This window comes from Trachypithecus francoisi, unplaced genomic scaffold (genome assembly GCF_009764315.1).
Source record: "Trachypithecus francoisi isolate TF-2019V2 unplaced genomic scaffold, Tfra_2.0 Lachesis_group9, whole genome shotgun sequence".
NCBI classification, from domain to species: Eukaryota; Metazoa; Chordata; class Mammalia; order Primates; family Cercopithecidae; genus Trachypithecus; species Trachypithecus francoisi.
In genome coordinates this window covers 63,203,662-63,218,476 of record NW_022681474.1, presented here as the reverse complement: position 1 = coordinate 63,218,476, position 14,815 = coordinate 63,203,662, and the positions used below count along the sequence as shown (strand labels likewise).

The 14,815-nt window shown below is 38.7% G+C and overlaps 1 protein-coding gene across 2 annotated transcripts in view; it reads left to right on the top strand.

Annotated features, from left to right (window-relative positions):
- CCDC7 (coiled-coil domain containing 7) overlaps positions 1 to 14,815 on the top strand; it is a 438,580-nt gene that overhangs the window by 3,526 nt on the left and 420,239 nt on the right. For both annotated transcript variants that reach the window (XM_033208742.1, XM_033208741.1), the window contains exons 2-4: positions 2,105 to 2,434; positions 3,874 to 3,966; positions 12,645 to 12,728. In XM_033208742.1, the coding sequence (XP_033064633.1) occupies positions 2,156 to 2,434; positions 3,874 to 3,966; positions 12,645 to 12,728 (456 nt within the window). In that variant the 5' untranslated portion in view covers positions 2,105 to 2,155. The remainder of the gene's footprint in view (positions 1 to 2,104; positions 2,435 to 3,873; positions 3,967 to 12,644; positions 12,729 to 14,815) is intronic.

Sequence of the window (14,815 nt, the reverse complement as noted above, 5' to 3'; positions counted from 1 at the left end):
AATGTGCCTGGCCTATTTTTTATTTTTTAATGATTGCTTTTTTTCAGTTGTCAAGTAGTTTTGGCCTGTGAGCTCATATACCCTTGGGGTGTCACCTACTTTGTCTGATGATCTATTATTAGGAGATGATCAAAAGCCAGTTCCCAGCCTGTGTTCCTCCTGGAAGTTTAGGGAAAGTATGTGGGTGTGTTTGTTTTTGAAGTGCTAGATATTTCCTGTGGTCTGAACGCTTGTGTCATCCCCAAATTCATATGTTGAAATTGGGCCCCAGTTCAACATATGGTAGAATTAGGAGATGGGCCCTTTAGGAGGTGATTAGGTCATGAGTAAAGCACCCTCATAAATGGAACTAGTGCCCTTATAAAAGAGGTCTGAAAAAGCTCCCTTGCTCCTTCCATCATGTGAGGACACAGAGAGAAGGCACCATTTATTTGGCATCTGGGCTTTCATCAGACACCAACTCTGCTGGTGCCTTGTCGTTGAACTTTCCTGTCTCCAGAACTGTGAGAAATAAATGTTTCTTGTTTATAAGCTATGTAATTTATAGTGTGTTGTTATAGCAGCCTCAACAGACTAAGACATTAGTGTTGCTGTAACAAAGTACCACAAACTGGGTGGCTTAGAACAACAGAAATTTATTATTTCATAATTCTGGAGGCCAGAAAACTGAAATCAAGGTTTCAGCAAAACTATGTTCCCCACTGAAGGCTCTAGGGAAGAATCTTTCACTGGTTTTTACAAGCTTCTGGTGGATGCTAGCAATCCTTGATATTCCTTAGCTTGCAGGTGCATCACTTTAACTTCTGCCTGTCGCTATACAGTCTTCTTGTAGTGACACCAGTCATTAGATTTAGGAGCCATCTTAACTTTATCATAGCTGCAAAGGCCCTATTTTCAAGTAAGGTCACATTCAAAGTGCTGTGGGCTTAGGACTTGAACATATCTTTCTCAGGGACACAGTTCAACACATAACAATGGGACAAGCTGAAGTACAGAGAGCTTCAGATAACAGAGTACCAGTGTTACATTACTTTATCTTAATTTTGCCACTGTACTTGACAATTTCCATGGTTAGGCTTATACTTTTAAACTATTTGGGAGGTGGCATTGTCCTGAGTCTTAGTCAGCTTTGAGGGGAGAGAAAAATAGAGGAATAAAAGCCCAAGACCTATCTAGTTAATACTTTCTTAGCATAGCTTTGATGCTGCCTTAATATTACCCTAATGATACCTTGGGCCAAGACTACTGCTCCTGTGGGAATAAAGATGTATATTAAGGACATATATTAGCTCAAATATGGGAGAAAGGTAGGAAGAAAATGTAATTTTTTTTTCCTGAATGTATTCTGTCATTGTTGCTTCTGGCTTCTTCAGTCCCTATATTCCTATCCTAAATGCCCCATAAACAAATTAGCCTTTGTTTAGGGGTTTCTTACAGTTAAAAATTTTTTTGTTTGTGTTGTTTTTTGTTGTTAGGAATATTTTCCTTTCTATTTTTCATTTTTTCAGAGTTGATTTTAGGATTCACCATCTTCATAGCAACTGATAATCCTTTTATCATTTTAAATCTGAAATGTTTTCATCTACAACCCCCCTTACTTACAGGAAATGCTGTAAGTCCTATAGGTAAAATAACCCAACATTTTCCATATGGGGAGCAAAGGGTATAGAAAAGAAGCAAGATTTGTAGCCAACTTGACCTATGTTGTAATTCTGAAAAATTTAACACTTATTAGCTGTGTAACTCTTGGTTAGTCACTTAACTTGTCTGAGCTCAGTTTACTCCCATGTAAAATGGAATAATGATGTACATAAAGGGCATACCTTAGATTAAAAATGATGGAGCTTTTACTGTTATTGTTATTATACTTAGGTTTAAATAACTTCTTGATATACATTAGATATTGTGATAACTGCATTCTATTTTTGTTTGTTTTGTTTGAGTAACTGTGACTCAAAAAAGCCCGAAGTGTAATTGTAGCTTCCAGAAGTTGCTTAATGTACTCTGAGCAAATTGCTAAAGCATCAGAAAAGGAGAAATGTAGTATGTGAATTTAATTAGAACCTGGTGTTTTCTCTGAATCTCTTTTAATTTTTTTCCACAGGGAGGAATAAATTTTTTTCATCTATAATTTGGAAGCCAAGTCAGTAACAAAATGAAACCAGTAAAGCATCTGTTGACCACCAGTAACAAATCGGCAACTGTTCCAGCATTAACTACCAAAAAAGGACTACATAATTTACCATTATCACCTAAACTGAAGGAAAAACATAATGCAAAATTAATTCATGATAAAATTGAACCAATGGTTCTAAGATCTCCACCAACAGGAGAATCCATTGTACGGTATGCTTTGCCCATTCCATCGAGTAAGACAAAGAACTTACTACCGGAAGATGAAATGATCGGAAAAATTATCAAACATCTGAAGATGGTAAGAGGCTTGTTAGTTTCTGTGTTGCAGGGACCCCATGATCACCCCAGGTTTGGTGATATTCTAGGAGGACTCACATGACTCCACATATAGTCATACTGATGGTTAAGATTTATTACAGTAGGCACATGAGGTGAAATTAGGAGAAAATCAGATCTAAGCTTGCAAGAGTCTTTTCCCCTTAGAGTCACCCAGGACATGCTTAATTTCTTTAGCAATGAATTGTGACAACACATATGAAATGTCTGCTGGGGAAAATCATTAGCAACTTAGTGCCCTGGGATTTATTGGGAGTTGTTTACTATTTACTCTGTACTTAGCATGTACGAAAATTTCAGACTCTCACAAGGAAAGGAGGTTCAGTATAAACCCCATTATACAAACAGTTAGGGACAGTGAGCTCCTTCTGTCAGTGAATGGGGAGAACCCTCCTGATATCCAAGTTCTCAGATGCCAGGTTAAGGCCAACCTTGTAAGCAGGCCTTCCTAAGTCCTGCATTTCTACTATGTTAAACTCTGCATTTCAGAAATTTTAGCTCTTTTTTTGTTTCTTGAGATGAAGTCTCGCTCTTTTGCCCAGGCTGGAGTGCCGTGGCGTGATTTTGACTCACTGCAACTTCTGCCTCCCGGGTTCAAGCAATTTTCCTGTCTCAGCCTCCCGAGTAGCTGGGACTACAGGAGCATGCCACCACGCCTGGCTAATTTTTATATTTTCAGTAGAGATGGGGTTTCGCCATACTGGTCAGGCTGGTCTCAAACTCTTGACCTCAGGTGATCCACTCGCCTCGGCTTCCCAAAGTGCTGGGATTACAGGTGTGAGCCAGCGCGCCCAGCCAAATCTTTAGCTCTTGATGTGGGGAAAAGTTTTCCTTTTTCTGAGTTTCTTTTTTTTTCACCGCGATGCAGAATTGAATTGTAAATGTACCAAATATCAAGTGAGAACAATGAGGAAGAGCACAAATATAAAAAAAAGATACAGTACATCAAACTTGTACAGTACAAGTTTGTTGAAAGTTTGAGGGGTTAGGCCAGATAATTTTCTTTAAAAATTCTTTGCTTTCTGGTCTCCATCTTTCAATATTCCCTAACTCTCTTCGGAGGAGAAAATCAAGGCAGACTTTGAGGAAAACTCTACTTAATGCTTCAACCACTCATGGACAGGCCCTCTCCATTTTAAGATACCTATCAACACAGAAATGGTAGAGTCACAGAGCATCTCTCCTTTGCTAGGGAGTAAGGTTAAGGAATATTGCTTTTTCCTCATGATGACATGAAATTGGGTATGGGATGGAAAATTTAAGTTTGTGGCACTGGAAGAAATAAGTCTTACTGGTAAAAAGGTCCTGGCATAATTGACTGAATATTATTTACATTTAATATAATTAATTTAAAACTATTAAAGTATCAAATTGGCTTTGATTTTTTATTTTTTTTTACAGGTTGTTTCCACTTTGGAAGAAACCTATGGACACTGTGATCAGAATGGAGAAGAACCATTTGTAAAGCGTGAACATGAAGAATTATCTTTATCTGTAAGTATATGCAACCCTAGTATAGAGACATTAACACTGAAAAGGGTCGATTTTCTTTTTAAAAATATAAATTTGGAGGCGGAGCAAGATGGCCGAATAGGAACAGCTCCAGTCTCCAACTCCCAGCGCGAGCGACACAGAAGACCGGTGATTTCTGCATTTTCAACTGAGGTACTGGGGTCATCTCACTAGGGAGTGCCGGACAATCGGTGCTGGTCAGCTGCTGCAGCCTGACCAGCGAGAGCTGAAGCAGGGCGAGGCATCGCCTCACCTGGAAGTGCAAGGGGGAAGGGAATCCGTTTTCCTAGCCAGGGGAACTGAGACACACAACACCTGGAAAATCGGGTAACTCCCACCCCAATACTGCACTTTAAGCAAACAGGCACACCAGGAGAATATATCCCACACCTGGCTGGGAGGGTCCCATGCCCACGGAGCCTCCCTCACTGCTAACACAGCAGTCTGTGGCGATCTATCCGCAAGGCAGCAGCGAGGCTGGGGGAGGGGCGCCCGCCATTGCTGAGGCTTGAGTAGGTAAACAAAGCCGCTGGGAAGCTCGAACTGGGTGGAGCTCACAGCAGCTCAAGGAAGCCTGCCTGTCTCTGTAGACTCTACCTCTATGGACAGCGCACAGCTGCAGTCCATTAGGGGAAAGAGCGGGGCCGGTGCAGACGCGAACGACTCTGTCTGACAGCTTTGGGGAGAGCCGTGGATCTCCTAACGCGGAGGTTGAGATCTGAGAACGGACAGACTGCCTGCTCAGGTGGGTCCCTGACCCCTGAGTAGCCTAGCTGGGAGACATCCCCCACTAGGGGCAGTCTGACACCCCACACCTCACAGGGTGGCGTCACCCCTGAGAGGAAACTTCCAAAGAAAGAATCAGACAGGTACACTCGCTGTTCAGCAATATTCTATCTTCGGCAACCTCTGCTGCTGATACCCAGGCAAACAGGGTCTGGAGTGGACCTCAAGCAATCTCCAACAGACCAACAGACAGTCCTTCTGACTGTCAGAAGGAAAACTATCAAACAGGAAGGACATCTATACCAAAACCCCATCAGTACGTCACCATCATCAAAGACCAGAGACAGATAAAACCACAAAGATGGGGAAGAAGCAGGGCAGAAAAGCTGGAAATTCAAAAAATAAGAGCGCATCTCCCCCTGCAAAGGAGCACAGCCCATCGCCAGCAACGGATCAAAGCTGGTCAGAGAATGACTTTGACGAGATGAGAGAAGAAGGCTTCAGTCCATCAAACTTCTCAGAGCTAAAGGAGGAATTACGTACCCAGCGCAAAGAAACTAAAAATCTTGAAAAAAGAGTGGAAGAATTGACAGCTAGACTAATTAATGCAGAGAAGATCATAAACGAAACGACAGAGATGAAAACCATGACACGAGAAATACGTGACAAATGCACAAGCTTCAGTAACCGACTCGATCAACTGGAAGAAAGAATATCAGCGATTGAGGATCAAATGAATGAAATGAAGCGAGAAGAGAAACCAAAAGAAAAAAGAAGAAATTAACAAAGCCTGCAAGAAGTATGGGATTATGTCAAAAGACCAAATCTACGTCTGATTGGGGTGCCTGAAAGTGAGGGGGAAAATGGAACCAAGTTGGAAAACACTCTTCAGGATATCATCCAGGAGAACTTCCCCAACCTAGTAGGGCAGGCCAACATTCAAATTCAGGAAATACAGAGAATGCCACAAAGATACTCCTCCAGAAGAGCAACTCCAAGACACATAATTGCCAGATTCACCAAAGTTGAAATGAAGGAAAAAATCTTAAGGGCAGCCAGAAAGAAAGGTCGCGTTACCCACAAAGGGAAGCCCATCAGACTAACAGCAGATCTCTCGGCAGAAACTCTACAAGCCAGAAGAGAGTAGGGGCCAATATTCAACGTTCTTAAAGAAAAGAATTTTCAACCCAGAATTTCATATCCAGCCAAACTATGTTTCATAAGTGAAGGAGAAATAAAATCCTTTACAGATAAGCAAATGCTTAGAGATTTTGTCACCACCAGGCCTGCCTTACAAGAGACCCTGAAGGAAGCCCTAAACATGGAAAGGAACAAGCGGTACCAGCCATTGCAAAAACATGCCAAAATGTAAAGACCATCGAGGCTAGGAAGAAACTGCATCAACTAACGAGCAAAATAACCAGTTAATATCATAATGACAGGATCAAGTTCACACATAACAATATTAACCTTAAATGTCAATGGACTAAATGCTCCAATTAAAAGACACAGACTGGCAAACTGGATCAAGAGTCAAGACCCATCAGTCTGCTGTATTCAGGAGACCCATCTCACATGCAGAGACATACATAGGCTCAAAATAAAGGGATGGAGGAAGATCTACCAAGCAAATGGAGAACAAAAAAAAGCAGGGGTTGCAATCCTAGTCTCTGATAAAACAGACTTTAAACCATCAAAGATCAAAAGAGACAAAGAAGGCCATTACATAATGGTAAAGGGATCAATTCAACAGGAAGAGCTAACTCTCCTAAATATATATGCACCCAATACAGGAGCACCCAGATTCATAAAGCAAGTCCTTAGAGACTTACAAAGAGACTTAGATTCCCATACAATAATAATGGGAGACTTCAACACTCCACTGTCAACATTAGACAGATCAACGGGACAGAAAGTTAACAAGGATATCCAGGAATTAAACTCATCTCTGCACCAAGCGGACCTAATAGACATCTATAGAACTCTCCACCCCAAATCAACAGAATATACATTCTTCTCAGCACCTCATCGCACTTATTCCAAAATTGACCACATAATTGGAAGTAAAGCACTCCTCAGCAAATGTCAAAGAACAGAAATTATAACAAACTGTCTCTCAGACCACAGTGCAATCAAACTAGAACTCAGGACTAAGAAACTCAATCCAAACCGCTCAACTACATGGAAACTGAACAACCTGCTCCTGAATGACTACTGGGTACATAACGAAATGAAAGCAGAAATAAAGATGTTCTTTGAAACCAATGAGAACAAAGATACAACATACCAGAATCTCTGGGACACATTTAAAGCAGTGTGTAGAGGGAAATTTATAGCACTAAATGCCCACAAGAGAAAGCTGGAAAGATCTAAAATTGACACTCTAACATCACAATTAAAAGAACTAGAGAGGCAAGAGCAAACACATTCAAAAGCTAGCAGAAGGCAAGAAATAACTAAGATCAGAGCAGAACTGAAGGAGACAGACACAAAAAACCCTCCAAAAAATCAATGAATCCAGGAGTTGGTTTTTTGAAAAGATCAACAAAATTGACAGACCGCTAGCAAGACTAACAAAGAAGAAAAGAGAGAGGAATCAAATAGACGCAATAAAAAATGATAAAGGGGATATCACCACTGACCCCACAGAAATACAAACAACCATCAGAGAATACTATAAACACCTCTACGCAAATCAACTAGAAAATCTAGAAGAAATGGATAATTTCCTGGACACTTACACTCTCCCAAGACTAAACCAGGAAGAAGTTGAATCCCTGAATAGACCAATAGCAGGCTCTGAAATTGAGGCAACAATTAATAGCCTACCCACGAAAAAAAGTCCAGGACCAGATGGATTCACAGCTGATTTCTACCAGAGGTACAAGGAGGAGCTGGTACCAGTCCTTCTGAAACTATTCCAATCAATAGAAAAAGAGGGAATCCTCCCTAACTCATTTTATGAGGCCAACATCATCCTGATACCAAAGCCTGGCAGAGACACAACAAAAAAAGAGAATTTTAGACCAATATCCCTGATGAACATCGATGCAAAAATTCTCAATAAAATACTGGCAAACCGGATTCAGCAGCACATCAAAAAGCTTATCCACCATGATCAAGTGGGCTTCATCCCTGGGATGCAAGGCTGGTTCAACATTCGCAAATCAATAAACGTAATCCAGCATATAAACAGAACCAAAGACAAGAAGCACATGATTATCTCAATAGATGCAGAAAAGGCTTTTGACAAAATTCAACAGCCCTTCATGCTAAAAACGCTCAATAAATTCGGTATTGATGGAACGTACCTCAAAATAATAAGAGCTATTTATGACAAATCCACAGCTAATATCATACTGAATGGGCAAAAACTGGAAAAATTCCCTTTGAAAACTGGCACAAGACAGGGATGCCCTCTCTCACCACTCCTATTCAACATAGTGTTGGAAGTTCTGGCTAGGGCAATCAGGCAAGAGAAAGAAATCAAGGGTATCCAGTTAGGAAAAGAAGAAGTCAAATTGTCCCTGTTTGCAGATGACATGATTGTATATTTAGAAAACCCCATGGTCTCAGCCCAAAATCTCCTTAAGCTGATAGAGAACTTCAGCAAAGTCTCAGGATACAAAATTAATGTGCAAAAATCACAAGCATTCTTATACACCAGTAACAGACAAACAGAGAGCCAAATCAGGAATCAACTTCCATTCACAATTGCTTCAAAGAGAATAAAATACCTAGGAATCCAGCTTACAAGGAATGTAAAGGACCTCTTCAAGGAGAACTACAAACCACCGCTCAGTGAAGTCAAAGAGGACACAAACAAATGGAAGAACATACCATGCTCATGGATAGGAAGAATCAATATCGTGAAAATGGCCATACTGCCCAAGGTTATTTATAGATTGAATGCCATTCCCATCAAGCTACCAATGAGTTTCTTCACAGAATTGGAAAAAACTGCTTTAAAGTTCATATGGAACCAAAAAAGAGCCCGCATTGCCAAGACAATCCTAAGTCAAAAGGACAAAGCTGGAGGCATCATGCTACCTGACTTCAAACTATACTACAAGGCTACAGTAACCAAAACAGCATGATACTACAACCTACAGAATGGGAAAAAATTTTTGCAACCTAGTCATCTGACAAAGGGCTAATATCCAGAATCTACAAAGAACTCAAACAAATATACAAGAAAAAAACAAACAACCCCATCAAAAAGTGGGGAAAGGATATGAACAGACATTTCTCAAAAGAAGACATTCATACAGCCAACAGACACATGAAAAAATGCTCATCATCACTGGCCATCAGAGAAATGCAAATCAAAACCACAATGAGATACCATCTCACACCAGTTAGAATGGCAATCATTAAGAAGTCAGGAAACAACAGGTGTTGGAGAGGATGTGGAGAAATAGGAACACTTTTACACTGTTGGTGGGATTGTAAACTAGTTCAACCGTTATGGAAAACAGTATGGCGATTCCTCAAGGATCTAGAACTAGATGTACCATATGACCCAGCCATCCCACTACTGGGTATATACCTAAAGGATTATAAATTATTCTACTACAAAGACACATGCACACGTATGTTTATTGCGGCACTATTCCCAATAGCAAAGACTTGGAATCAACCCAAATGTCCATCTGTGACAGACTGGATTAAGAAAATGTGGCACATATACATCATGGAATACTATGCAGCCATAAAAACGGATGAGTTTGCGTCCTTTGTAGGGACATGGATGCAGCTGGAAACCATCATTCTTAGCAAACTATCACAAGAACAGAAAACCAAACACCCCATGTTCTCACTCATAGGTGGGAACTGAACAATGAGATCACTCAGACTCGGGAAGGGGAACATCACACACTGGGGCCTATCATGGGGAGGGGGGAGGAGGGAGGGATTGCATTGGGGAGGTATACATGATATAAATGATGAATTGATGGGTGCTGACGAGTTGATGGGTGCAGCACACCAACATGGCATAAGTATACATATGTAACAAACCTGCACGTTATGCACATGTACCCTAGAACTTAAAGTACAATAAAAAAAAAAAAAAAAAAAAGAAATGCAATTTAGGACACTTAAAATATATTTCTTTCAATGGTTAATTACATTAGGACATCTATTGTTCCAAATGGTGATGGACTAATAAATTGCAATTATCATCAAAAAAAAAAATATATATATAAATTTAAAATATTTTCTTTTGGATTACTTATATGTTCTTGGAATGAATTTCCTATCCATGAAAATGATCCTTTTAGAAAATTACTCAACCCAACCAAATCCCTCTTGACCTGAATTTTGCCAAGAGGGTTGCAGAAAAGGAGTTCTACATACCATTAGGAATGACCAAAATTTTAAAGATAGACAATAATCAAGTTTTGGTAAAGATACGGGGCCACAGGAACTCTCATACAGAGCTGGTGGGAACACAAGTGGGACTGCTATGTTGAGAAACAGTTTGACAGCTGCTCATAAAGTTTAACATATACTTAAAAGATAGCCACCAGTTCCACCCTTAAGTGATTATCCAAGATTAATGAACACATACATCTTCACAAAGACTTGTATATAAATGTTTATAGAAAATTTGTTCATAATAGCCAGAATAGCTACTGAATCCAGCAACCCAAATATTTACTAACTGGTGAATGGACAAGCAAATTGTGGTATAGCATACAATGAAATACTCTTCACAATAAAAGGAACAAACTACTGACACATAGAACCATGTGGATGAATCTCAAAAACATTAGGATGTGGAGAAGCTAAATAAATAGGGCTACATATCATATGATTCTATTTATATGAAATTCTGGGAAAGGGAAAACTGTAGTAAAGGACCAGTGGTCGTCTTGAGCTAAGGTAGGAGGGGAGAATTGACTGCAAAAGAGTACAGCGAAGCTTTTTGAAATAATGGAAATGTTTTATATTTTTATTGTGGTGGTCATTACCCAACTATTAAAAGGACTGTGTAATCACAGTCCTTATCCTGCATGACCTTGTGGTTATTATGTTTTGAAGCTCTGCCAGGATTGAATCAAAGAACCAAAACTAAAATCTAAAATTGAAGTTCAATAGAAACTGTGATGACTAGAGGTGGGAGGGAAGTGGGGTAAGGGTTGAAAAACTAGCTATTGGGTACTGTGCTCAGGACTTGGGTGATGGGATCATTGATACCCCAAACCTCAGCATCAAGCAATATATCCAGGTAACAAACTTTCTCATGTACCCACTAAATCTAAAACAAAAGTTGAAAAAAAAACCACCAACAAATAAAATAAAATGAAATTAAGTTCACATTCCTGTGGTCTCCAATACTGACAAAATTGAAGAAATCAGCCCTTCGGATACCACCTTTATTTTACTGAATTTCTTTCCTCCAGTGATCTTGTATTTTATTTTACCTCAACCACTAATTGACAAAGTGATATCCTGTAGTCCCTACCATAACTATTTCAGAATTTGAATTTCAGTCATCCTAATCTCTGGCCACCACCTCCTGTCTTTCCCACTCAGTCTGTCCAAAATTGTGACTCCAAAAATCCTTTGATTTCACAGGGAACCATAATCCATTGATCCTGCTGCCTTTCTAGTGTCCCAAATCCTCCTTGTGCCCTTACTTACCCAGCTTAAATAGCATGGTCCACTATTATTATCACTACCTTTCATATGTATTTAACTCTCTTGCCCTGTTCTGCTTTATTGGTCTTATTTAGTTAAATTATAAACTCAGTCAAATCAATCTCTATCTTCTCTATATTTCTCTGTCTTCTCTATATTTGTGGCACCTGAATGTGGGTGGAAGAAGTGGGCTAATGGTTTCACTTTATATTTGTGATTAGTAACACTAATCTGTTCATTTTCCTCTCTGCTGGATTATTTCAGTTTTTTTTCCCTGTCTCCTATATGATTAAAGGTCTTTATTGTGACAAAAAGTATGTGAGCCTCTCAGTATATTTATTCATTTATTTATTTGTTTTATTTTATTTATTTTTATTTTTTTGAGACAGTCTCGCTCTGTCACCTATGCTGGAGTGCAGTGGTGTGATCTTGGCTCACTGCAACTGCTGCCTCCTGGATTCAAGCGTTTTTCAGGCCTCAGCCACCCACGTAGCTGGGATTACCAGTGTGCACCACCACGCCCAGCTAATTTTTTTGTATTTTTAGTAGAGACAGGATTTCGCCATGTTGGCCAGGCTGGTCTTGAACTACTGACCTCAAGTAATCCACCTGCCTCAGCCTCCCAAAGTGCTAGGATTACAGGTGTGAGCCACCGCACCTGGCTCAGTATCTTTAAATGTAATGCTCAGGGAATATATTCTTCATGGAGAACCACTCTATGAAAATTCTAACTGTATATAAGCCTGTAATATTTGTTTATCATGAGTCAATTCTCTGATTTACAAATCACTGCTTTACTAGAAGGGATTTGGTCATTATGATATTTAAGCTGTAACTATTTTTTTCCTCAAAGTTTTACATTGTCCATTAGGTGAGAGCAGAAGACTGCAGTTCATGGCAAGTATACAGTTAGATGTCATAGGTAGTAGTCACTTTCTAACACCAAGAGGTATTTTTTTTGTGGTAATGAGTACCTTTTATTGGGCCATCCAGAAATTTCAGGACTGTAAGGCTGGGATGCTGGATTTTCTGGAACTGTGTAGAGATGAATGAGAGGAGAGACATAGCTGGGTATATGTCACTGATGGGCCACTTCCCAGAGTGTACTTTCTTCCATGTTTTCTCTCTGGGAGAATTTGCATTTGAAGCATGGCTTCTTGCCATAAATGTTTGAAGGGACATAAATTATGCAAAATTAAAATTTTTCAAAAAGTAAATATGCTAGAAAAAGACAGACATGTGGACTCTTAAATAAAAGTAACTTTATGTTTTATTATTCTTTTCAAAAGGTTGGGGATGATATGAATTCATTCTTGACATATTGTTCACAATTTGCAACTCAGCTAGAAGCAGCACTTAAAGAAGAACAAAATGTATGTATTCTGTATATACGGTCAAGTATAAAATATCAGACTTGTACTGGTTGTTGAAAATTGAATCTGCTATCCAGTCAGCCAACATTAACCTAGATCCAGTGTCTTAAGAAATTATAAATGGCATTGGAAAGCATTATTTATTTATTTTTTATTCTTTTTTTAAATCACCATCAAGGGTTTTTACTATGCCCAAATGCAAAGATTATGTCACTGAACCACCACAAATAAGACATGAACTTTGAATTAATTCTTCAATAGTTGTGTGAATCTTAATGAATCTACCATATTCCCTCACTAAGAGCATGTAAGTAGTTACAAGGTAGTTAATAGTTACAAGGTAGTTAATAAATATTAAGGTTGTGGCAATCAGCCTCAAAGAGAGAATGATTGACCATTACGGAGAATGACCACATAGTCATGGTTTGGTACCATAACCCTTATCAATTAGCTATGAGTAAAAGGTAAGACTGCAGTGGAATTGTTGAAATTGTCTTTTTTTCTTATAATAGAATACACTTAATTTATTGCTTTTCTTGGCAATAGCATTTAAATTGGCATGTAATAATTATACATATTTGTGGGGTACATAGCAATATTTTGACACAATGTGTAGTGGTCAAATTAGAGTAATTAGCATATTCATCACCTCAAACACTTACCATTTCTTTGTGATGAGAACATTCAAAATCCTCTCTTCTAGCTATTTGAATATATAGATATATATATATATAAAATAAACTGTTGTTAGCTGTGGTTACCCTATAGGGCTGTAGAACACTATAACTTATTCCTCCTATCTAGCTGTAATTTTTTATCCTTTAACCAACCTCTCCCTATCCTCCCTCACCCCTACCCTTTCCAACCTCTAGTAATCATGATTCTACTCTCTGCTTCTGTGAGATCCGCTTGTTTTAGTATTTGCATATTGGCGAGAACATGAAATATTTATCTTTCTGTTCCTGACTTATTTCTCTTAATCTAATATCCTATAGGCCCATCCATGTTGCTGTGAATGACAGGATTTAATTCTTTTTTGGAATTAAGAGTGAAATCTTTTTTGGAACCAAAAGTGGCTGAATAGTAGTCCATTCTCCCTATATGCCACATTTTCTTTATTAATTTCTGTTGATGGACATTTAGGTTGATTCTATATCTTGGCTATTGCAGTTTAGTGCTGCAATAAACGTGGAAGTACAGATGTCTCTTCAGTGTACTGATTTCCTTTCCTGTGGATATACACCCAGTAGTGAAATTACTGGATCATATGGTAGCTCTATTTGTAGTTTTTTGAGGAAACTCCATGCTATTTTTCATTATCGTTCTACTAGTTTACATTTCCACCAAAAGTGTATATATGTTCCCTTTTCTCTGCATCCTTGTCAGTATTTATTTTTTGTCTTTTTGATAATAGCCATTCTAACTGAGGTGAGATGGTATCTCATTGTGGTTTTGACTTACATTTCCCTGATAATTAGTGATGATGAGCATTTTTTTCCTATACTTTTTGGCCATTTGTTTATCTTTCTTTTGGGAAATATTCAAGCCATTTACCTATTTTAAAATCAGATTTTGTTTTTTTTTTTTTTGCCATTGAGTTGTCTGAGTTTCTTGCATATTTTGAATATTCTTCACTTGTTAGATGAATTTGCTTTACAAATAGGTTTTCTCATTCTGAAGATTGTGTTTTCACTCTGTTGATTGTTTCCTTTGCTGTGCAGAAGGATTTTAGTTTGATATAATACCACTTGTCTGTTTTTGCTTGTGTTGCCTATGCTTTTGAGGTCTTACCCATAAAATATTTTCTCAGACCAATGTCCCAAAGCATTTCCTCTGTTTCCTTCCAGTAGTTTCATAGTTTTGGGTTTTATATTTAAGTCTTTAAGCTGTTTTTGAGCTGATTTTTGCATCTGGTGAGATACTGGGGTCTAGTTTCATTCTTCTGCCTATGGATATTCAGTTTTCCCAGCACCATTTATTGAAAAGACTGTCCTTTTCCCAATGTTCTTGGTGTTTTTGTTGAAAATTTGTTAGCTATAAATAAGTGGATTTTTTGGGTTCTCTATTGGAATCCATTGGTCTGTGCG